At 34.8% G+C, this 24,426-nt stretch overlaps 1 protein-coding gene across 1 annotated transcript; it reads left to right on the top strand.

Annotated features, from left to right (window-relative positions):
- Positions 1 to 187: 187 nt before the first annotated feature.
- Positions 188 to 24,426, top strand: LOC118751074 (meckelin-like). Its single transcript, XM_036485840.1, has 10 exons — positions 188 to 478; positions 6,415 to 7,079; positions 7,137 to 7,475; positions 16,032 to 16,655; positions 16,722 to 16,991; positions 17,054 to 17,421; positions 22,676 to 22,832; positions 22,908 to 22,995; positions 23,780 to 23,943; positions 24,021 to 24,426. The coding sequence occupies exons 1-10, from the start codon at positions 262 to 264 to the stop codon at positions 24,099 to 24,101; spliced, it is 2,973 nt and encodes a 990-aa protein (XP_036341733.1). The 5' UTR covers positions 188 to 261; the 3' UTR covers positions 24,102 to 24,426.

Raw genomic sequence — 24,426 nt, 5'->3', positions numbered from 1 at the left:
GAGCGACTCTTAAACGCTATCGAAATGGTACTAATCACGCACACGCCTTGCACGTCCAAGTAAGTACCTATACGCTCACTGAGGACAACGCTTTGCGGCATTTAAATTAGTTGACTAGTGTCATCGTGTGAGTGAAGTGAAAACTGATGCAGCCTATAAGTTAAAAATATATAAACAAACACGAGTTTATGCATCAACAAAACGGTCCGTGCGAGAATTTGCCAAAGTTAAAATAATTTAAATAAATAAGTGCTATTCCACATGGGCTTCCTTTGTGTAAATTTGTTCTTCCAAATGGCAACCGTTTTGCTCTTTCGCTGGGGAAACGCCCAGGAAGTGGCGTTGTCCAATTCAAATAGTACTTTGCTCATATTTACAGACATGAGACATTGCAAAAATAACGAATTCTACGATTTGGATACGTTTTCATGTGTTACCTGTGGTAAGGAGGATGATATCCTACAATCCACGACGGATAGTAAGTATTGATTAAACAGATTGATCAGATATTATGGTAGGATCGCAGTATGTTCATATTTAGAAATAACGTATGTCTGTATGTATGGATGTATGTATGTACATTAGACCTCGTCAAAAATTAAACATTCTGCAATGCGACCCCAATCTGACTCAGACTTTAGTATTTGGCATCGTAATGATCAGGGCCGAAGAAAATAGGCAAGAAAAAATCCATTTTAAGCGCTTAGATAAGCACTAAAACATTGGTAAATATGCTTGCAAATATGCTCTCTTCTTTAGTCCAAGAAATGGATAACAAAAATTTATTGAGCCAAATTTTCTTAGGCAGTACGACGGCACCCTTGTTTTCAACAGAAATATCCTTCCAGTATTGCTGGAGTCAATCGCTACTTTTGATCCGCAACTGCACCGACTCCTAGGTAAGTAGCTACTCTATTAACCTATAGTAGTTCACATGGTAGTGCAGAGTCGAACCAGTCGTAAGCAGGATAGCGAAAAACTACGACAGAGGGCGCCCATAAATCACGCAAGTGACTACTTTAATAACTCCCGGTAGTGCAGAGAGAGCCGATGGTGACTACCGCCTAGGACATTGCCTTGTAAAAGTAATCGATGAAATACACTGCAAGTAGTCGGTCGGTAATTGACGGAGTTTATCAGGTAGCTACCGATTCAGCAGTCCTGCAGTCGCTCCCCCGTACTGCAGGGATATGCCCGTTCCATTATTACGTGAGAAAAAAAGTGAGACAGTAGGCTGTGGGGGAAATGTATGGGTGATTGCAATTGAAAACAAAAATATTGTGTAAAAATCAGTGTTAACTGTTCAATAAATGACTATAGGTGACCTTAGAGTCAAGGTGCAGGAATAGTATTTTCAGGGATTGAAGTCAGAATTCCATGCCTTAATTTGAGTCTTTTGCTTAATTGCGGTAGGTACTCAAACTTCCCAAAATCAGTTTTTCCTGTTTATCAAATGACTATAAGTGACCATCAAGCAAAGGTGCAGGAATTTTCAGGGATTTTATTCGAGATTTTTAACTTTAATCTAAGCCTAAGTGGAAGGTTCTACCACCCTTTGTTTCTTTGATAGAGCTTCTCAAATATTGCAAAAAAACGCCATTGTTTGACACTTTGACCTCGTTTTTCTCTGGAGGTGATGAAAACTGTATGCTTACGGATTCGTAATCAGTACAAAACAATCTGTCAAAAATAGCCTTAACATTTGCTGCATCATACTTTTTCCTATTTTTGTTGGCCTGTGTAATAAGTATTGTTAAATAGCCAATACCCGCATGTTTGCGGCGCCTTCAAACACCTTTCGAACTGTAAAGCAAAATCGGACCATAAATAAGATTTTTTGGAATAGATCGATCCCTGGTCCACCTATCAGAAAACATATCCTATGTGTTAACCCAGGCAATAAGCTACCTACGTGATAAATTTGAAGCAAGTGACACCATAAACAAGATTTTTTCGAATAACTAGACCGGTTCCTGGCCCACTTAACGGAAAAAATTGATCCTATATGCTAATCTAGGCAAAAGGCTACCTACGTATTAAATGAAAAATTTTCTTTTTATCATTAAATTCAACAATTTTTATTGAGCTTGAGTGCGTTTTATAATGAAAACTTATTGTGGAAAAGCAACAATAATTTGAAAAAATGGTAGAAGTGATAGCTATTTCGGAAATCACCACATTTACTCATCAGGCTTCTTTCAGTAATTTGTTGTTCCCTATTTCCACTATTTCACTTGCTAAGCCAACTACAATAAAGCGCAGCTATTCCGTTGCAATTCACTTGATCATGTGGTTGTTGGTTTTTGTTAATATTTCTATTATTAGAATGTTTAACTTTTTTTAGGTGTGCTCGTCCTTATGTTATTTGTTTTTGTTATTTTATGGCCTTATATCAATTATATTCAACAATTTTTATCATTATGGTAAAAATACCCCTTTTGGAACGAGTACCAGTTTTAAAACAATATTATAAATTTCTGTAGAAAAAAAGAATTAAGTCGCCCTGTGAACACATGTGAGTGCGGTTTTCCTGCAACATCGTGCAGTGGCGGATGCAGGGTAGGGGCGCAGGGGGCGATCGCCTCCCCCAGAGCTGGAAAGAAATTTCAGATAAAATGTATTACCTCAGTCGAGAAATTTGAAAACAAATTTAAAAAAAATGTTTTTTTAATTTCAATCATAATCCCTTTTTTAGGCTTGCACAAGATTATTTATAGAATAAGAAAGCATGTAAACCTCTTAAATTAAAAATTACAACAATGGGTATGCAAATACTATGAATTTATAGAACTTGTCATAACTTTACGGCATTTACATATTGACAAGATTTGACCATTTGTCTTAATATATTTTAATTTTCATTATTTGTTTATAAAAGCATAGTATAATCTTAAACCAAAACCATATAAATCCAAGCTGGATTCTCTGTGCAACATTTAAAAAATAGTATTATTACTAGCCGGCCACGGATGCGCGAGGCTTCGTCACGCGCTGAATGTATGCATATGTATGTACATATGTACATTTACGTATTTGGAGAAAGAAATCATATTTCATCATGTACTTCGCTTATTGTATATGTACATAAAAAATATTGTCTAAATTCGTTCAGTAGGGTGGTTAAAATATCTCGTCTTTCCTTTATACTATGTATAGCAGATAGTAATTTTAAATAGGGGGCAACCCTAAAAAGTATATTATTCTAAGGAAATATTACCTTGAAATGGCTCCAATGAGCAGGGTTCGAGTCCCAGAGCAGGAATTTTTTTAAAATATTTTTTATTTTTGTTTTTTATTTCTTTTATTAATGGTATTTTTTCGTAATATTAGGGAAAAAACAGTAACTCGAAAATAAGGATACTGTTTTCTTGATTCAAGGAAATGCTTTTTTCTGAGTGTACGCTTATTATGATTGAATAATGTAATTTTATTAACAGGTGGCAACCCTATTAAAAAAATATTATTGCTTTTCTGGGGGTCAATTCCTTTCATTGGACACCTCATCTTTTGTAATCCAACGAACGGTGCGGATCTTACAGTTTTTTTTAGACAGGTGGCAACCCTATTAAATTTTTAAGTAAAAAAATATCCCTCTCTTGTCGATACAGAGTATATTAGAGAAAATCCCGTCAAAATCCGCTCAGTAGTTTTCGAGATTACCGCGTACAAATAAATCATTTAATAACGATTAAAAAGGGATTTTTATAATAAAAGTTATAACCTTTACGGTCCCTGGTTATAAGTTAAAATTTATCCAGTAAAAAATCCAGTAAAAACTTGCAACTTCAGCTGTCATTTTCGCTCTCTCAATGTCCCCTACTTTGCAAGTTTTCGCTTTCGAAAACGCTAAAGCATGAAAATTCGTAACAATTTTTACTGGATCTTACTGGAAAGTGGGTAAAAAATACAACTATTTTCAAAGTGCAACATTTCAAAGAAAGAGCACACAATTTGCATGTGAAGATGCTGAGAAAAGAACACGAAAATTTGACAGCCCTGGCGCAGGGCAGAATAAATGCGACATTGGCCCGTAGTCATAGTCAAAATAAAGTCGACTTTAAAGTTAGTTGCAGCTTTTTTGACAGATATCCCATTGAAAATTATGTCAAAAAGCTGCAACTAACTTTAAAGTCGACTTTATTTTGACTATGACTACGGGCCATTATTTCGAGAAAGGAAAACGCTATAAGTGTTTAGAACTCAACAAACAAATTTGAGATTTGTTCTACGCCACACAAGTGGTAAGTAAAAGTAAACAAGGAGAAATTAATTAAAGGGGGCGGATATGGTTAATGTTATCCGATTTCAATGAAATTCGGTATTTGTAACTTGGATTAACCTAAAAAGACATTAACCTGGGAGATGGTAAAGATCGGTGAACTTCCAGGCCCACCAGCTATCCGAATTCCGGATTCTAATGTGGCTAGGACTAGTAACGATTCTCTAAACTAGCAAAAAATTGCTGCAAGATCTATTTTTGCATAAAAACACAGAAATAAAAAAACTTTGTGTATTCGCGCCCTCCCACGCCCCCTCCCCTTGCACTAGTTTGCGGGAATGGGAAACACTACCCGATTTTATTAAAATCGATTTGTATGTATCTTGCTTTTAAACAAAAACTAATAAATCTGAAATATAGTCGAAATTAGCACATTTCCACGCCCCCCAAACTTGCAAAGATCATCATCTTGATGACGTTGCGCGAGTGTTGACATCGTAGAGACCGTAACCGTATTTCCCATTCTCGACCAACAGTGCGAAGGGGCGTGGCTGGATTTGGTACAAATTGATCAAACGGTTGCCGAGATACACATATGTAGTCATAAGTGGGCGGTGCCCAAAATTTTATCACATACGTATTTTTTTGCTAAAGAACAATATTGCAAACATCAATATTGAATAAATTAGCTTCAGTATTGACTGATTTATCGAAGATTTCGTATTTCTCTATATTACCGTTATATGGGATGTGGGCGTGATTATTTCCATTTGGTATGTTGTACCAAGGCCAACAACTGTGCCAAGTTACCAAGATACACACAAGTAATCATAAGTGGGTGTGGCAATGCCCACTTTCTAAAAAAATTTAATCTGCGGCCCGTGGCAATATCTTTGAAGTAATATCATTCAAGTTTAAAGACAGAGCCATAGAAGTTTCAATAGACAGTATAGCCAAGTTACGGAGCCTGTCTTGTTAGTTTCGAAAATGATCATTCAGCTGTATTGTGGAACGATTTTTCGTCATTCCTTGTCAAATTTTGCTTGGAGACAAACCGGTATCGGCGTTGTGCCATCTTCAGTGTAATTTTTCGTTCTGAATAGTTCGCGTTTCCTTCTGCTTTTATGTATTCGTGTTACTATCTGTCTTAACTGTCATTAGGTCATGCAAACCCATCTAAATACGTCAGCTTTTGTTTCATTAGGTTTGTTCCACACGAGCCCGCGGGTACCCACGGGTGCCCAAAGCAGCCCAGAAAGCGTTCCTCACGCTAGAAAAATGGGTAATAGAGAGCGAATACGTTCCACTTTTCGATCGTAAATATCTTCTTCTTTGTGCACGAAACAATGTGCAAAAGGGCAATTTGAAATAACTGCTGTTGTTGTTTAAATCCGAAAGCAAATTTTATAAAAACAAAAGTGCAAAATATCACAGAATTTTCAGAAAATGTAGTTATTTGGTAATTTTATTATCCATATAAGATAAATACACGTAAATCATTGTTTAGAGCTGAAATGTTGATTCCGGGCACGAAATGTGGTTTTTTGCGTTCCTCACGCTCTGGGCACTTTTGGCACGTGTTGGCACATTTTTGACACTTGTGAGAGAGTAACTTATTTTTATTCTCTAATTACCGGAGCAGCCCGGAAAGCGTGGGGAACGAAGCTATTATCTCGTAGGTAGGTGCTTTGGTTGCTTGTATTCGCCGGCGTGTAGAAATCCGTTATTTTTAATTTCTTGGTTTTCGTGATTGCTACGCTTTTGATTGGAATGTACTAAAAACTAATAATAACTTATAAAGTTAAACTCCTTGACTCTTGGCAAAATTTGTTTTATTTGGTATCCGGAAATGACTACCTCCCTTATGAATTTTAGTTATTGAAAAAAATTTATAATTTGTGACCTGGTCTACGGAAAGGGGGCTTAGGTGTCAAAAAAAATCAATTTTCACTTTTTGGTTGATTCGGATGGAAGATGAGATGATTTTCACTTTTAACAGCTTTTTCACAGAAAACTTTTTTCGCACGTAAGCTCCCTTTTCGTAGACCAGGTCACATTTAATATTTTCCTTAGTGACAATTTGACCTAAATCTCTTAGTTGTTAACGGGTGCTATTCTCCTGCGAACTAGTCCTAACTTAAATAACACCAATCTTTTTTGTGTACATCACATCTTAAAATATTCTCTATTTACAGAATTGTCTTGCGAGTGCGCATCCAACTATGTGACTGTTGTGCTTTACGATACACACAATAGGAGTCCTATCTGCGCTGAAAAATGTTTAGGCGATCCGTCAATTGACAATGATTGTCAAGTCGTACTAGCAAATTCGAGCAAAACACAATGCGAATTTAAATTAATTAATTTTACGCAACCCACCAAGGACTACATAACAAGGTCTGTAGCGACAACAAGACCAATACGAATAACTCCTGCCAGTTTTCATCCGCATGGTATTTGTAACACTTGCGATTTGGAATACAACTTTCGCTACTTGGACTATTGTATTGGTAATGCACTACTCAAGCCATATTTGAAGTACAACTCATTTTGGCAATCAATCAGCGCCAGCGCTGTCCACTTTGGTGACCTAAAGTACGTGGCTTTTTTCTGCTTAACATTGCGAAACGCTACTGCTTGCAACCAGCTGGCAAATCTCTGCATACTGTCCCATTTCTCCGTCGATAAGAACTCACCCTGCAGCGCATTTCTGCTTTCTCAGGTTTCAGATGTTGCTATCAAATATGCCAGCATGGATGAGCACTTACAAGCGACAAAGCCGCCGCTCTTCTATAAAAAGGGCAAAAGTACGGCTAAAATGCTAACGGAACCTTTTCCCACTGGTGCTGGCAAAGGCGCAGTGAGTATCTTATTTTCCCCCAGTGTGGTATTTTTACAGGAAATACATTCCTTTCAGTTCAAACGGTTGCAATTGTTTAGCACCGTTTATGCTTTGGACGGCACTTTGCGCCGTTGGGGTGAATTTAAAATGAGCCATGTGAATTTATGTCAAATGCATGCAGTAAGCGATTCGACCGACTGGAATACGCTACAGGATGTACAATTCGCACATTATACCACACCAATTCAATGCAGACTGACAGTGGAGAACCTAATCGACTTAGCTCGAATTTACGGGAACGATTACTTTCTCAGCGTATTTTTAAATGTTTCCAGTACAACAATGCAAGGGGCTGTGAAGACTAAACTACAAACTCTACCTATTTTGATTGAGGACATTTACGCTGATAATATGGTAAGTATTTGCCTAATGGTATTTTCTAAATGGAAACTAACGATATGACTAGGTATTGTCTAAGTACGGCTCACAAAAAGTTTTTTATAAAATTGAAATTAGTACTTTCAAAATAAGGTTGTTAAACTGACGGTTTTTTGCACAGTGTACTTGAAAACAAAGGTGGTCAGCGTTTTTTTCTCCTCAGGGGAACAGTCTTTAACTGAATTATGGTCCTTACTCATGATAAGGTGTGCATGAGAAGAAAAACGACTATGCAAATCCTTTGTGAATGTCCACCCCTTCCTAGGATGTTCTTCTGTCAGTTTTCTGCCGAATCTGAAGGTAACCGCAAAAAGAAGTTGTTCCAGTTTGCCAAGGAAACAGATATATTTTTAACGTTGCTCTTGGACTAGCTAATTAAGTTCCCGGTCGTAGCCCTTTATGGTAAATCTTTGGACCTTATTGATCTCTGCGAAGTAAGTTATTTTTTTCCTCTTTTTGGTCAAAAATGCTAAAACTTTTCATGAAACATTATGGATCTAATCTTCTCCCTTAATCCCCAGAAGATTTTTGTTTTCGATGATCCCTAGAAAATTTGTCTGCCTAACGCTTTTGTGAAATGTTTGACCCTCTAATTACCTTGTTTTACAAAATTGAGTCATAAAGAACCGTTAAATAAGGAGCTAAATATTAATAAGACAAAAATATTGCTTAATTCGCCTATAAGCTTTCTTAGGCCTTTCCATCGCCCTCCTCTTAAGAGTTCGTGCCTAGGGGCAAAGGGTAGTTTGAATTTTACGTAGAAAAGAAATCGGCATAAAGCCATAATTGTGTTTCTTAATCCACAAATGGAAACGGTAAAAAAGTAATTATAATGAATGGAGAAAAATCCTCTCGGAATGGATTATCACGTGCATACATACTCGTATACGAATGGCTCTCCATATGTGTGAGAAAGACCTGGACCACTTTTGTTTATAAGATGGCGGCGATACCACAACCCCCGACGCCCGCAAATCAAGTTTTACAATTCCTGAGGCTAGCATTGCAGTAAAAAAAAGTTATCTCGAAGCGAAAATCGCCTGGTTTTCGTAATGAGGTTTAAATCACGTCACACAACACAGGAGATAATTAAAATGTATATCGTTTTCCTCTTTTATATGGAATGACCCTTTTAACTTCAAACCTTTATTTATTTTAGGAAACAATCTTCGCCTTAAGATTGGGATGGTTTGGAGACATGCAGTTTAAAAATGTAGACAGACTTTCCTTACGACCTCTGAGCGTACTCTATTGGCGTAGCTAACAGGGATGGGCGTTATCAGGAAAATTAATAATTAAAAAAAAAAAAAAATAAGAATAAGTTTTCATTCCTCATTCAAGTAATTTCAAATAACGAATAAATGTTTATTCATCATTCAAGCATTTTCGAATGATGAATACATTTTTTTCATCCCAGTTGTCGAAATTCTACATTTTTTCATACACTTTTAAATTTTGCTTATCACCAATATTGACTCCTTTATGCTAGTGACGATTTTGAAGTCCACCACCAAAATTTATAGCGAATTTATAGGAAAACTTAAAACCATACTTCTTAGTAGCTTTCGAAATTATACCGAAAAAGGAACCTCAACTTTCATTTACAAAAATATGCATATGTATGTATTTGTATGTATAGATGAGGTGCCTAACGGTTCCTCACTGACTATTATGTTAAACAAATAACGTTAAAACTAAATTGCCAACATCTGCATAAACTCCTCATTCTTTTCATCAGAGTGCAAAACAAAATATAATATTTCCTTCTCTAACGGCAGTTTTACACGGGTTTTTGTCAAGATTGGGCCTAAAGCCCAATATTTTTGCATCACATGATTGGGCTACCGAATTGCACCAAATTTTATGTTGCTATTATGTGTTCTAAAGATGAAGCAAATCTGACCATACATTTTAAGGATAGCTCTCAATTAGAGATGGGCACGGAATATCGGGACCCACGGTACTGATTCAAGATGAGCGGTATCGGGAAGGTCTGCAAAAATTTAACGGACGGAACGGGATTAAAATCTTTTCCCGATACTCCCGATAAAACCGCAACTTCCGCAAATTCAAAAAATCTTCGTTAAAAAAATTGTATGAAATATGCACTTTTTATGTTTTATTGAGACGAAAACGAACAGCAAAGCAAAACAAAATAATTGGAGGATGACTGATCTTTCAAAAAATTTTTTTTATTTAAAATTAATTTGAAAGATATGTGAATTTTCTTAGTGATAGATTTCGTGGCCCCGGGCACGGGGTAAAATTCTGAAAAACGTCGGGATGAGCGGGTTCGGAAGTTAGAAATTGTATTTCGGGATGGGCGGGATCGGAACTTAATATTTAGTCCCATGCTCATCTCTACTCTCAATCCCTGCGCCACCTAACGGAAAACAAACACTGATCCTTTCAAAAATCATTACACAAATTAACAATGGGCGCGTTTCTAAGACGTAGCTGTTGTTAAACTGTTGAGCGCTTGATTTAGAAGCGCACAGTTGAGTAGTTCCGCTCAGCCGAACGGTTGTTGATTCGACGCCATTTTTTCCATCGTAAAATTATTTCGCTACATGAACTCAACAATTTAACTGAAACATGATTTTTGCCTTCCGTCAGTTTTCATAATAAATTCAAAAAAAAAAAAAAAATTAAACTGGCTATAAATAAAATAAAATACACGTGTATATTTAAAATAAATGGAAAATTCGTGGATTTATAAGCATATGTAAGTACATACATATGTACCTGTGTTCGTATGGAATAGTAGCTTAAGTTGGGATGCTTTAGTGTTCATATGTTCATATTTTTGGCTTCGTAAAATTTTTATTTTTGTGCTCTTTTATTTAATATCAGCTGTCTGTTTGGCAGTTCATGTATCATACCGTTTCTAAGACGTAACTGTTGGACCCAACAGTTGACAGCATTTCCGCTACAGTTGGGGTTAACAGTTGTATCTTAGAAACGCGCCCAATCATTCAATGCAATTTAGAAATCTGATAGGAAATGGTTCCCAATTGAATGATTCTTGCCATTTTAAATATATATAGATGTAGGTGTATCAAATTCCATTACCTTATCTATCATAAGTGGTTCCAGTTATAAGCGATAGGGAAATTGCATTCTGTATGCGAGGTGCCTCATCCCCCTTTCGAATACACACCACTTTTCGCCATAACTTCGGTAATGATAACATATGCAGCTGTGTCAAATTTCAGAACGTTAGCATAAGCGGTTACACAGATAAGCGAAATGCGAAGTTCAGCTTGTATGGGAAGTGCCTCGTCCCCTTTTTCAATATCTACCGCTTTTCGCCTTAAGCACGTTATTGATAGCGTAAATAGCGGTGTAAAATTTCAGGGCGTTAGCATAAGCGGTTCCAGGGAAAAGCGATAGGAGAATTTCAGTTTGTATGGAAGGTGCCACGCCCCCTTTTCCAAAATGTACCACTTTTCGCCGTATGTATGGCATTGATAGCATATATGGCTGTGCCGCATTTCAGGACGTTATCATTAGCAGCTTCAGAGATAAGCGATATGAGATTTCAGTTCGTATGGGGCGGTGCCACGCCTCCTTTTCCTTCCAAAATTGACCACTTTTTGTCGTAAGAACGGCATTGATAGCATATGTTTCTGTGTAAATTTCAGGACGGTGGCATAAGCGGTTCCAGAGATAAGCTATATGAGAATTTCAGTTTGTATGGCGGTGCCACGCCCCCTTATCCATTATTCACAACTTTCCGCCGTAAGTACGGCATTGATGTCATATGTGGCTGTGTAAAATTTCAGGACGTTAGCATAAGGGGTTCCAGAGAAAAGCTATATGAGAATTTCAGCTTGTATGGGAGGTACCACGCCCCCTTTTCCAAAATCTACCACTTTTCGCCGTAAGTGGGGTATTTACAATCTATGCATCTGTGCTAAGTTTCAGTTCCTCAGCATAATTAGTTTTAGAGATATAGTGGTTTTCACATTTTAGTCTATATGTCAGATGCCACGCCCCCTATGTATCGGGATTAACATTTCTGGATTAGAGGAAGTTATATTCTTTAAATCGGTGTATGTTTCATTGAAATCGAGCGAACGGTGTCTTCAAAAAAGGGATTGCAAAATTTTCTTGAGGCGTATTTATATATAAAGATTCAAGTAATTTCAAATAACGAATAAATTTTTATTCTTCATTCAAATAATTTCAAATAACGAATAAATTTTTATTCTTCATTCAAATAATTTCAAATAGCGAATAAATTTTCATTCATGATTCAAGTAATACTGAATAACGCATAATTTTTCATTTATTGTATGTATATAAGCATGAACATAAGTATGTATGTACTTATTTAATTATCTATATATGTACATATATAATACGTGAACGGATTTTTGTCAAATGAAAGAGCTCGGGCTATAGAAGTGTCATAAGGTTTTACTTTTTCGAAAAGAGTTGCCACCTGGTAAAAAATTGAATTCCAAATATTTAAAAAAATAAATTAATTAGAATAGTATTAGTTTTGAAAAGGTTATATTTTTTTAGTAAATACAAGGTGGTTGCCACCTGTTTAAAAAATCAAATTCAATTTCAATTATGGAAATTAGATAAGTGAAATATTCATCACAGTATGGGTGTCGGGCGGGAGAGGTTTAAGGAACTTTAAGTTTGGAAATATTTTAATGAGGGTTGTCACCTAATTTAAAAATCGAAAGCAATTAAATTATGCAGAAGTTACTTAGGTACGTGAAATATTAAAACATGGGTTTCAAGCAAAAGTGAGTAGAGAGCTTTACCACCTGTTTGAAAATGTTCAAATTAATTACTCAGTGGTGGAAGAAATAATAGAAACTTTTTACTTTGACCAGTTTTGGCTATATTACTTTGTTTATTCGATGTTTAATATTTTTGTATAAAAGTCTAGCGCAATATATAATACACACCATAGAAATCCACATTTTAAAGTTTGTCCAAAAATTATAAAAATTCAACAAATTTTATCCAAATCCCCCAAAAAATTTCAAACTTTTCAATCAGATTTTTTTGAAAAATTTTGGGTATGCAGTTTTATAGCCCATTAAATTTTAGTAGGTAAAACTGCAAACCGCAAGACGCTACAGAATCGCGTTGATCTTTAATAATTTATTTGGCTGGCGGTGTTGTGCATTTTCTTCCATATAAAGTATGCTCGACCATGCTCAAAATTTCTTTTTATATGGAAGGAAATGCCTAGCAGCGTCAGAAAAAAAAAATTAAAAAACCAATGCGATTTTCTAGCGTCTTGCGGTTTGCACTTTTACCTCCTAAAATTTAATGGGCTATGAAACTGCATACCCAAAATTTTTCCATAAATCTGATTAAAAAAAAAAAGTTTGAAATTTTTGGGGGATTTTGTTAAAATTTGTTGAATTTTTATAATTTTTGTACAAACTTTGAAATATGGATTTATATAGTGTGTGTTTTATATTGTGCTAGACTTTTATACAAAAACATTGAACATCGAATAAACAAAGTAATATAGCTAAAACTGGTCAATTCTGTGCGCAGATTTTCGGGAAAGTATAGTCTGGTTTCAGGGTAAGGAGATAGGTCTTATTTTGTCGGCCTGTATAATTTGAGTTTAACTTTTTACACGGGTGGAAACCCTCTTTAATGTTATAAATGCTCAAACTAAATATTTCTTAATACACTTAGGTCTCTTTTTATGGGTTTTTTTATGCGGATTTGAATTTATGCGGTTTTTCAAACCATTTTTGCACTGTAGCGATTTTGCTTTTTCGAAAGTTTTTATTAGTTGTTTTCAGTTTGTAAATGACAATGCTTCTGATAAATAACTTGTTATTGTATTCTTACATAATGCATGTATTTATTGTGGTATTTTTTTATTTTTGGTTAAAATACAGATAAAATTCTATTTATTTGATTAATGCTCAGTTTTACATGGAGTAATAAGTGCTGAAGTGAAGAAATAAATTTGTTTTTTATTGCTTAATATTGCCTCACTGGATATTTTATGCGGTTTTTCAGAATATTTTACATGGAGTATCTGAATTTATGCGGGTTTTGAAAATGCATGAAACCTCGTTAAAAATTTTTCGTCTGACACTTGTATTGTGATACATATTTAAATTACCCAATACTCGTAATTAAACTTGAATTTAATTATAAAGTCAGGTAGCAACCCTCCTACATGCTGTTTAGAAATAAAGTTTCTTCAAAGCAATTTTGATTTATATTCATATTGAAGTGATTTATTTAACCTATTGCTTATATTGAATTTAACTTTGTAACAAGGTGGCAACCCTCTGCAAAAATGTTTTCAAACCACAACCTCTTTGGTCTGACATCCATATCAGGATATACATTTAAATTTTCTGCCTTTATTTAACACTACACCGAGGGAAAACATTTTTAGAATAAAAAAAATGTGCTAAATTTAAAAAAAATATGCATGTGAAAGAGCACCAACCCAACTCGTTTCAAATTTGGGTATTGTGGTTGTGAAGTGCACAGATACTTTTTCGTAATTAAGAAGAAAAAAAATTTAATTTTATATTGAACCCGGACCCTCTTGGCCGCAACCAGCCATACATGTAAATGTGTTTTCAAATGGGTTTTCAAATGTTGATTTTGAATCAACATCACAGCGCGCGATTAGTGCATTATGTCATAGTTATATATTTTGAACTAGGCCTTTCGAGTGTTATCAGTTTTTAGATATCTCTTTTAGTTTCCGAAATATTGACTACAGTTTTTTCGATAATTTAATAAAAATTAAGTTGACAAATTGCGGACAAATGACGCTTACGACAAAGTTTTACTAAAGAAAATCCTTCATAAACTTAAAACTAATTAACAGTAAACAATAAAAATTAAATTGTAAATGTTATTGTGGCTTATTAACATTTTATTTTTAATATGTGAAAGTGAAAAATCCAAAAAATTGTTCAAAAACGCACTCTGGTGGCGATCAAAATTAAAAATTAATGCGAAAAATGGATTCTCTGACCCAAAGAACCCCCGTATACACATTTTCAATAACATTTTTTTGTCTTTGAAATGCATCTAAGAGGTCGTTTATTTGGTATTTTTGAAAATATCTACCAAAAAATTTTGGCAGGCTCGAAAATGATTTTAGAGGTATGGTTCCTTGGGCGAAAATGTTTGTTATGGTCCATAGTACCAGAATCGTAAGGATATGAATCAACTTTTTTAATTGACCTACTAATTGACCCACCCTAATGTACACATGGATGTATGTATTTACACACATATGCTGCGATTAGGTTATAACCCTGCAAAAAATGGGACTAATCCGGGATGACTCCGGGAGCAATCGCAAAGGAGCATGCGACTAATACCACTTTTGATCTCTTTATATGGAATGAACTGATCGCTTTTGTTCGAGCATGTCCTATGAAGAGACTAATTGTTCACCTTTATACCCAAACGGGTATAAAAAGCGACTAGTCACTTTTAAAAAATAAAAATAAAAATTTGAGCCAGCTGAGATTCGAACCGAGGTGCTCAGTTTTGTTAGGCGAATACTCTCTCTGTGTGCCAACGCCCCACATGAAATTTCATTGACTAAGTGCGTACATATCATTAAATCGTTAATAGTACCCGTTAGAGATGAGTTGGGGACTAATTGATCTCCAATTATACCCATAAGAGATGAGTCGAGACTAATTGACCTCCATTAGTACCCGTATGAGACTAGCTGGGACCAATTAATGCCCAATTGAACCCGATTGAGAGTAATCTCGGAATACTCTCTTTAGAGATTAGTCGCACAATTTTTTGCAGGGGTGTGTCACAATTGGCGTTAGCGACTGTTGCGTACCCAGCCACACATACACACACACACACACACACAAACACTCCCGTTGGTACATTTCCGCCGGAAAGCAAACTATGCGCGTATTCGTGGAGTTATTAATATTGCGCCATCTGTTGCTCCAAATCCGAAATACCTACACACATACTTTTTCTCTCCTTCTCTCACTTCCAGCGCAAGCACGTGTTTGCAAAATGATGACGAAGTGATTTTGTATGGAATATCATTTATGACCATTAATTTGAATAAAATAAAAATACTTATCAACCAATACTTGCCATATACCAAACAAAAACAAAACACCTGAATTTTTGATTAAAGAAAACAAAAACATAAGCATTCGAGCGGTAATCGAGCATTTTAGTAACAAAAAAAATTGCAAATATTTTTTTTTTAAATTTTTGTCCTTAAATTGCTCAATATTGGTTCGAGTTTTACGTGCTCCTAAATTAGCAAAATCTGCAAATCGTTGCTGTGGAAACGTTAAAATGGAATCAAATTACAATAAATGAAAATGGAAGCCCGGCTGAAAACTGTTTTACAAAAGCTTGCTTGATTAAATGCTTATAACTAGGGGTCAATGGATATTAAATGAAACCCAAATGTTAGTAAAGTGATACAAAATATTCGCAATTTATAAATACACACATACATTTGTATGTACATACATATATACTTACGCATGTGTCATACAATTTTTATAATTTTAGCGGCCACTACCAGAAGAATGGCAATTGGTGAAACGCTTTCAGCTAATCGAAGCACAGCCTCGACGTATCCACAGCCATGTCCAGCAAGCTAAATATGAAGACGGATTCAAACTCTCACTCTACCGTAGCATAAGATATGTAGAATATTTTGAAATGCACTATGAAATTCATGAACACAATCAGATTGGTTTGCCGCTTGTAAAGCTGCGCTATCGGCACATTGACCTAAGCGCCAATGCGACACTCAACTCCGTACATCCATTTAAATTGCAAATCACTTTTAAGCGGGTTGGAGAAGCCGTGCATAGGAGACTTATGTTCGAGTCATTGTTGCCATGCTTACTTTTATCTGCATTAGCGTTCGCCTTGCTGCAAATGTATAACTTTAGAAAACGATGCACCGCCGTAACTGCAGAGTTTTGCGCGCCATCCTCTTGTTTGCTGGAATTCCTGCTACACTTCGTCTCTTATGCCGCGAATGCGATTTTGCTTAGCGTCCTTTCCTACATATTCGTCTATCCATTACAGTTTCTAGCACAACGCACCGTTGAGATCACATTGCCTGTCATGAAAGACGATCAACGCTCATTGGAAATTCTAATTTATGTAGCCTTTCTGTTAAAGGTAAACAACATGCCTGTGAAAACTTCGCAAGCGCAACTTTTTAAATTGAATTTTATTTCATTGCAGTTGGTTTTCATTTGCGTGCACCTCTGGCGCGTCAGTCATTTTTATCTGTTTCTCATTGATTGGGAGCGACCGCGTACTTGTGAGAATAATCATTTCACATTAAAGAACAATCTGGAAACTTCTTCCGTCTGCTCCAGTGTACGGACTTTTGCTTCTGATAATGTCTCGGCTTGGAGAATAATCTTCATTGCTAATGAATGGATCCGTTTGAGTTTAAATCAAAAGCACTCGCCTGTGTGGCAGGGCCTCTTGGTGCTACCTTTGGCGCAGGTTAGGAAGAACCAAACATTCTAAGATGGTTTTTTACTAAATATTATTTGATTCACTTGCAGATTTGGCTTACTAATCCTTTGATAAGCAAGGATATCGCTCTCCAACTCTTTCTAATAGCAACTGCTAGCATATTGATTTACATCACTCAACTAATAATCCGACATTTTGTTGTTAACGGTACTTTTGGCGATCCCCTGCAAAAGTTCATCGATCTCTGCTCCTTGTCTAATGTTTCGGTATTTATGTTGTTGGAACACAACTTCGGCTTCTACATACATGGACGATCCCCAAACGGATTTGCAGATACGGATATGTACTCGATGGTGGTGCAAATGCAACGGGACTCACAGAATCGCTGCAGTCGCAAAGGCTTACTAGGCGATTCGGATCAGCAGAGCTACATAATTTTGCCACCTATAAATCTGCGGTAAGCGGATATTAAAATAATTTGTTCAAATATTTTTTCAAACAGGATGGGAAAAGACTGATTCTCATTTCAGAATGAAAATTAAAATAAAGCAGTGAAGAATTCTAAGTTCAGACAGGGCTGATTATACATATGTACCTGCATACATACATAATAAGTATATGAAAAACTTAGTGTCGGACAGTTTAGTTAATTGGCCCCTTTTATCACCAAATTTAAGATACTTCTGAAACCACTCTAAGGCAATGTTATTTCCCAATTGTAAGTGAAATAACACAAATTTGCTTTATCTAATTTTTGGTTGGACAATAAGATTAAATTTTAAGTTTTTCAATTGAGTAATAAAGCAAAAAACTGCGCAGTCACCCAGTTACAGTTGACAAAATTATTGTCGAGTGACATAAGGCCCAAGGCCATATTGGAAATTGACATTATGACCACTTCAAGGGGCCTTATGTCCGTTTGAGATGGTCACAATGTCAATTGACTTTATGACCGTTTTGTGTTTGCCTTTATGGCTATCTACAGCATTTTGTATGGACCTTATGACCGTTTTGTAAAAAAAAAATTATAAAATGCTTTTAGTTCAACTGTTGAAAAGTTAAAGCTACAAAATTCAAAGTTTCAATGAAAAATTAATATATGAACAAGTCAAATGGGCGGATATGAGTGAAAAGAAAAAATAGGTAATATACATATGGATATATATGTAAGTATACAATTTTGGAAGTGTCCATTGTCGCGGGGTTCACGTTCGCGACGAATTGATAACCTCCTCCTTTATTTTAAGTCAGTTAAAAATCAGTTCGTTTGTTATAAATACTTTCTTCTTATAAATTTATTTTTCATCTTTGATACATAGGTATATTACTAACCTTAAAATAATTTGAATACTGTCATTTTACTTTTTATTAAAATCTGGGTTATTTTGATAACAAATTCGACGTGTTGTTGTACCTCATTTATTTTTTTCCTTTTAATAATGTCATTTTAATTTGTTTCTTTGTTGTAAAAATAGTTTAACTATTTCTAATGCCGAATTTCCACTAGGTATTGAAATGACAAAAAATGTATGCCATTTAAAAAAATTCCATGTGGAAATGAACTTAATGACTATTTTTTTTTTTAATGTAATGACACGATTATTTTTTAATGCCCGACTTTGTCATTTGTCATTTTCGCCATTTGATGCCTAGTGGAAATCCAGCATAAGGCAACATAAATTTTCAAAAGCCCAATAAAACCATAATGGTTTTATTTCCATTTCCAGTTGAAACTAAGACCATATCGAAATTATTTATTTACAATCGCAAAGGTAAATATAGCCATTATGGTCTATGTATGGTATGTAGTCATTATGGTATACATATGTATTGGTGTCACTTTTGAGTTGATTGTTGCGCTTTATTTTAAACTAATTTGAAATTTCAGTAACTCTCTGCACATAAGCGTCAAACTACCTTTTTCTATACCTTAGAATTATAATTTAGCCATAAAAGGGGTGTAAAGAAAACATGTTTGCCTATTTATATATATGATATATTTTTTGTAGATTTTATTCATACCTACATATATACGTTTGCACATAATATGTGTATTATGTATGTATGATCACAAAACAGAGGCAATCCTAATAAGCAGGAGGAAATCCTTAGAAACGATATGTTTTTGCGTCCATCATATCCAAACCCGCTCATACACCTGCGTTCAACTAATTAGCACCGAAATTAAAAACGATATTGTTTGCAACTTATGTTTATTTATTTATTTTTAATAATTTTCATTTCAAATATAATTTAATCTATAAAAGAAACCACATAAATAAGGGTTTCAAAGCTTGCACAGGTAAAAAAAAAAAAATAAAAAATTAATTAAACTTAAAAAAATTTCATCAATTTCATTTTTCAAAACATTTTTTTCCATATAAAGATTTTGATCATACATTATATGGAAGAAAATGCGCAACACCCTCCACAAAAAAAAATCTAAAAAAGCAACGGCAACTTTTACCGACTTGAAACTTGCATTTTATTAGACTAAAATTGAATGGGCTACAAAATTGCATACCCGAAAGTTTTTTAAATATTCGAATTAAAAATTTGGAATTTATGATGAAAATGTTTTTAAGTTTCATTATTTTTTTATTTTTTTGACATCTGTACAAGCTTTGAAGCTTTTATTCATGTGGTGTCTGTTATAGATTGAATTATATTTTAAATGAAAATTATTAAACATAATTCAATAAACATAAGTTGCAAATAATACAGTGTTGCCACAAAAAAATTACCAAATTCCTCAAAAACATATGAAAAATCCTACAGATATGAGTATTGTGTACTACAAACTATTTACAGGTACAGTATAAAAATTAACTACATTCTCCAATTCAATTGGTGCATTTGTTCTTGTGGCTCAAATAAAGTATCACCGTTATTTTTATACCCGAGCGCACTTGTGCACAAGGGTATTATACAACCGTTATTGTTTGTAACAGGCAAAACGAATCGAGATAGATATAGACAAATGTATACATAAATGATCAGAATGAAAAGAGAAATCGATTAAGCGGTGACTGTCTGTCCGTCCGTCCGTCTGTGCACACGATAACTCGAGTAAAAATTTAGATATCTTAACGAAACTTGGTACGTGAACTTCTTTTGGGCGTAGGACGGATGGTATTGAAAATGGGCGAAATCGGACAATAACCACGCCTACCTCCCATATAACGGTAATTTCGAGAAATACAAAATCTTCGATAAATCAGTAAATATTAAAGCTAATTTATTCAAAATTGATGGTTGCAACAATTCTTTACCAAGAAATACGTTTATGATAAAATTTTGGAAAATGGGCGTGGCACCGCCCACTTGTGATCACATATATGTATCTCGCTAACCGTTCTAGCAATTCGTACCAAACTCGGTATGGTTATTGTGCTTGCCACATAAAAGCAAACCGTTGAAAATTGTTGAAATCGGTCTAAAATTACGACCGCTTTTCATATAAAGGTAAATTTCAGAAATGCTTGAAATTTCAATATTTCGAAATTTAAGGACGCTAATTTACTTAAAATGTATACACCCCGGCTTATCAATTAACGGTAGCTTTCGGAAAGGTGGAAAACATATAGGCCCCTATTGCGAGTGTCGACTGGCAGTAGAATAGAAATTTGTCGATCATCTTTTATTTTGCTATTGTGTAACTTGATCGATAAAAATTTGTACTATTGTGAATGGTTGACAGAATTGTAAACAGCTGTTTGTTTGTTTACATTTGTTTCTTGAGTGTTTTATTTACATCATTTTTAAAATAATTGCTTTTATTATAAAATTTAAAAAATGGACACAGTTGAAATATGGTTTAGTGATGAGGAAGATGATGCGGAAGCTAATAGATTAGTAGAGTTAGCTAAAGCAAGGAGGGAATTGCGAGATTCGTCGGATCCCTTGGACTTTGAAGGTGTATGTACACGTGTGAGTTTTATGAATAGAAGTTGCGTTCCCGATGCTTCACAGTTTTTAGGCTTTACATGATTTGCAGGAAAAGCTGTTTTCCTCATTAATAAACTTTATGGAAGTTTAAGAAATACGGTACGGTTAAGTTTTTTGTACAATGATGTTGGGTTTTTGTGTCCAAACGCGTGACCCGAGTTAAAAATTTTAACATAACAACATAACAAGTGTATTGAAAGAATTAAACTTTAATTTAAAATAAAGATTTCAAATTTCCGAGCACTAGTCAATTAATAAATTATGCAGTTTTTTTGTATAAACTTTTGATGTTGGTTCTGCGCAAAAACACTGTGGATGGCGTAGCCGGAGTTATATGCACAAGAAATATTGTATATGTATCTTTTCCAATAGAAGCGGAGCTTCCTACCCTACTCTTTCCGGAAATTCCTTTGCCTATGTCTTCACTCTCCTGCATCAGTACGAACAACCGCGCAAGTTGCCTTTTGTTGCTTATAATTTTTGATCTGTAATTCAGACACATACATGCATATGTATATTTCACAATTTTTTACAACTTCCAGTTCAATTGACTTACTTTTTATCCATTATAGTACCACTTTCTTATGTAAATTTTATAAACGCAAACTCCAACGACTAAAAAAACAGCAATAGAAGAATGAGCGATTAAAAAGTATTCACAGTCGCTAATTGAGCGACTAAGCGACACTCGCAATAGCATCGCTAATCGATAATCGCTTAATAGTCGTTTATCTACTGCCAGTCGACATTCGCAATAGGGGTGATATTTAATACTTGCGCCGGGTATTTAATGTTCGGCTCCGCCCGAACTTAGACTTTCTTACTTGTGTATACCTTGCTTTGTATATAATATTGCTGCAACTGGTCCTCAAGTCAGTCCTACACATTTTTAAACTACTAAAAATATACGTTGTACTGAAGCATTATACTGCATACTGAATTTGTATTTTATTTATGTTCTACGCTCCCTGAGCAAACAAAGCAGCCGATTCCTTCGTCCGCAGTAGCCGAGTGGTGAAAGCTTCGTACTACAAGCATGCAGGTCCCAGGCTCGATCCTCGATTGGAGCGATTGCCAAAAAAATGTGTAAAATTGATGAAAGGTTTGAAAATCCAAAAACTGGAAGAATACTTCAGTGAGCAAAATTACACAAAATTTAAATTAGTCAAAGCTTGGAAAAAGGTAACCGCTTTCCTTCAATTGTTGGGATTATTATAAAAATTTTGGAAAAGTTTTGCATATATGTAACTGACCAAATTTTCACTACGGGTACAATCACTTCCTATGAAATACCAATCCTCAGAAATGTGTGAATACATGCGCCGTGTAAATAATGTAGTTTCCCTTGCAAACCATTTTTTCAGAGTATTCTGAATTGTAGAGAAATCATCCGATTTTTTCCGAATTTTCTAAAATAAAATACACTGTGCACACTTCGATTCTTTGACGAAATTTCGGATGCAAATCGGTAAAGCAATGATAATAATGCTGCTATGTGAAGAATTTCTTGGAGAAATTTTTCAGAATTTTTTTATTTTTCGTACAGAAATTTCCTTACTAGTTCGTGTAAACCGCTTTATACAATTTTCTTTGAAGATTTGTAAAAAAAAATCATAACAGAAACGAGATACTTCTAAGGATTTCGTTAAGATTCGGGATCTTTGGTTTGCAGGGCTCTCTCGAACTTCGACTTCTTTACCTTTTACAGCCACGTTTGTATCTATTCTATGACATTTTTAATTTGTATCTATATTTTCACATAGAATTTACTTCGAGAAGTTAATGGCCCCTTTCCAACGGTCTTACAGCATTTCGCAAGCACATTTTCAAAAAGAAATAAACACAATCGACGCTGCTGTGGAGCGTAGTTCGGCGGCTTACAGCAGTCTGAATCGGTTTCTATGCGCTTTTATAGACCATGTAAGTGAGTTCGGAAAATAAACCATAAGTACTTATTCTATAATGTATTCGAATGCAAACTTTGATTCATTGCAGGCTATCAAAGACATGGATTATATTATAAAAGAGAAAACTTTCATGGAAAAACTACTAAACTGTGAATTCAATAATTATTTGACCGAAAGTAAGTTACGAAATACTGTTGTCCAGACACCACTGTCCAATACCTATGTACAATTGCGCGGTGATTCCAAAAATCGAGTTAATTTTTTCTATGGATACGTTTTTGAGATATTTGCAATTTACTTTTTATTCAGTTTAAAAAATTTTCTTACGAACCAATTGAGCAATCATAATACGGAAAATTAAAGCCAATGAAATTCTCCATAAACCGCGTATACGTCACTTTTCGAAAGGCCTGATAGTTTCTGAGAAATCCAGATTTTTTATTTTTTTGATGAAAAAATTAAAAAAATAAAAAATAACGACTAAACAGTCTTGCTTTTCATTTTTTTTTTTTTGTTAATTAATTCCACAGAAGCTATCGAAAAGTGATGTATATACGATTTGTGAAGAATTTCGTTGGCTTCCATACGTATTACGATTGTTCAATTGGTTCATAAGATATATGTACATACGTGATTAAGTGGGACCACTCTTTTTTTAAGTTGTATAACGGAAAATTGCAAATATCCCGAGAACGTATCCATAGGAAAAAAAATTAACTCGATTTTCGGAATCACCGATCAATTCAACATAAAAATTGGATAGAGGCATCCATAGAACATTTTTTTCTATAAACCAGTGTAATCTAAATATCTAATGCCGAATTTCCACTAGGCATTGGAATGACAAAAAATGTATGCCATTTAAAAAAAATGCCAAGTGGAAATGAACTTAATCATAATTTTTTCAATGTAATGACAAGATTATTTTTTAATGCCCGACTTTGTCATTTGTCATTTCAGGTAAAGGCACATTCTATATTGATAGTGAAAAATCGTTTGCCCGACTTCTTTTATATGGTAATAGTTTGAATCTATTCGTAATGGAATTAGCGTTGCTCTTGGCTTTGTACATGATGACATCTAATTTAATAGCAGCAAATGTCGTCGTTTATTTGCTCAATAAGGTACTTAGAAACCCCAGATTTTTTGTGCGCACAACCCTTACGAATGTTTTTGGGTTTTTTATTTATTTATTGTACAGCTCTTACGGCACATCTTCCATAAATGGGTGCGCCAAAATGTCACAACCAAAACTTCCATTGACCAACGGTTTCTGATGTAATCTGAACTATCAAATCATCAGTGCAGTGGTAATCCAATCACCAAATTAACGGAATTTTAAGTTATGTATATTTTAGAGAATCTATGTACGTATTTAGTTTCTAGGTTAGTTTGAGAAAGAAACAGTGCAGAATCGAATTTTTCTATATAAAATAGAATTGAAAGATTTCTTTGACGACATCGAGAGATCTATCATTTAAATGCATTACTCTTACTTATGAAATAGAGTTTTATAAAATTTGAGCCTTTTTAACGAGGAAATTGCTAAAGCCCTTTATATATCTCAAATCTTTCATGTACATTCGAATAAAAAATCAAAACAGGCA

This window comes from Rhagoletis pomonella, unplaced genomic scaffold, assembly GCF_013731165.1.
Source record: "Rhagoletis pomonella isolate Grant_MI unplaced genomic scaffold, Rhpom_1.0 Rhpom_scaffold_00514, whole genome shotgun sequence".
Taxonomy (NCBI): Eukaryota; Metazoa; Arthropoda; class Insecta; order Diptera; family Tephritidae; genus Rhagoletis; species Rhagoletis pomonella.
Note: the sequence above shows the minus strand (reverse complement) of the source record. Positions and strands in the feature narration are given on the sequence as shown.

Coding starts and splice junctions, on each gene's coding strand:
- LOC118751074 (XM_036485840.1), top strand. CDS start 262: ATGGGCTTCCTTTGTGTAAATTTGTTCTTCCAAATGGCAACCGTTTTG. Junction 22,996..23,779: donor CAATAATTATTTGACCGAAA/GTAAGTTACGAA, acceptor TTGTCATTTCAG/GTAAAGGCACATTCTATATT. Junction 23,944..24,020: donor TCGTTTATTTGCTCAATAAG/GTACTTAGAAAC, acceptor TTTATTGTACAG/CTCTTACGGCACATCTTCCA.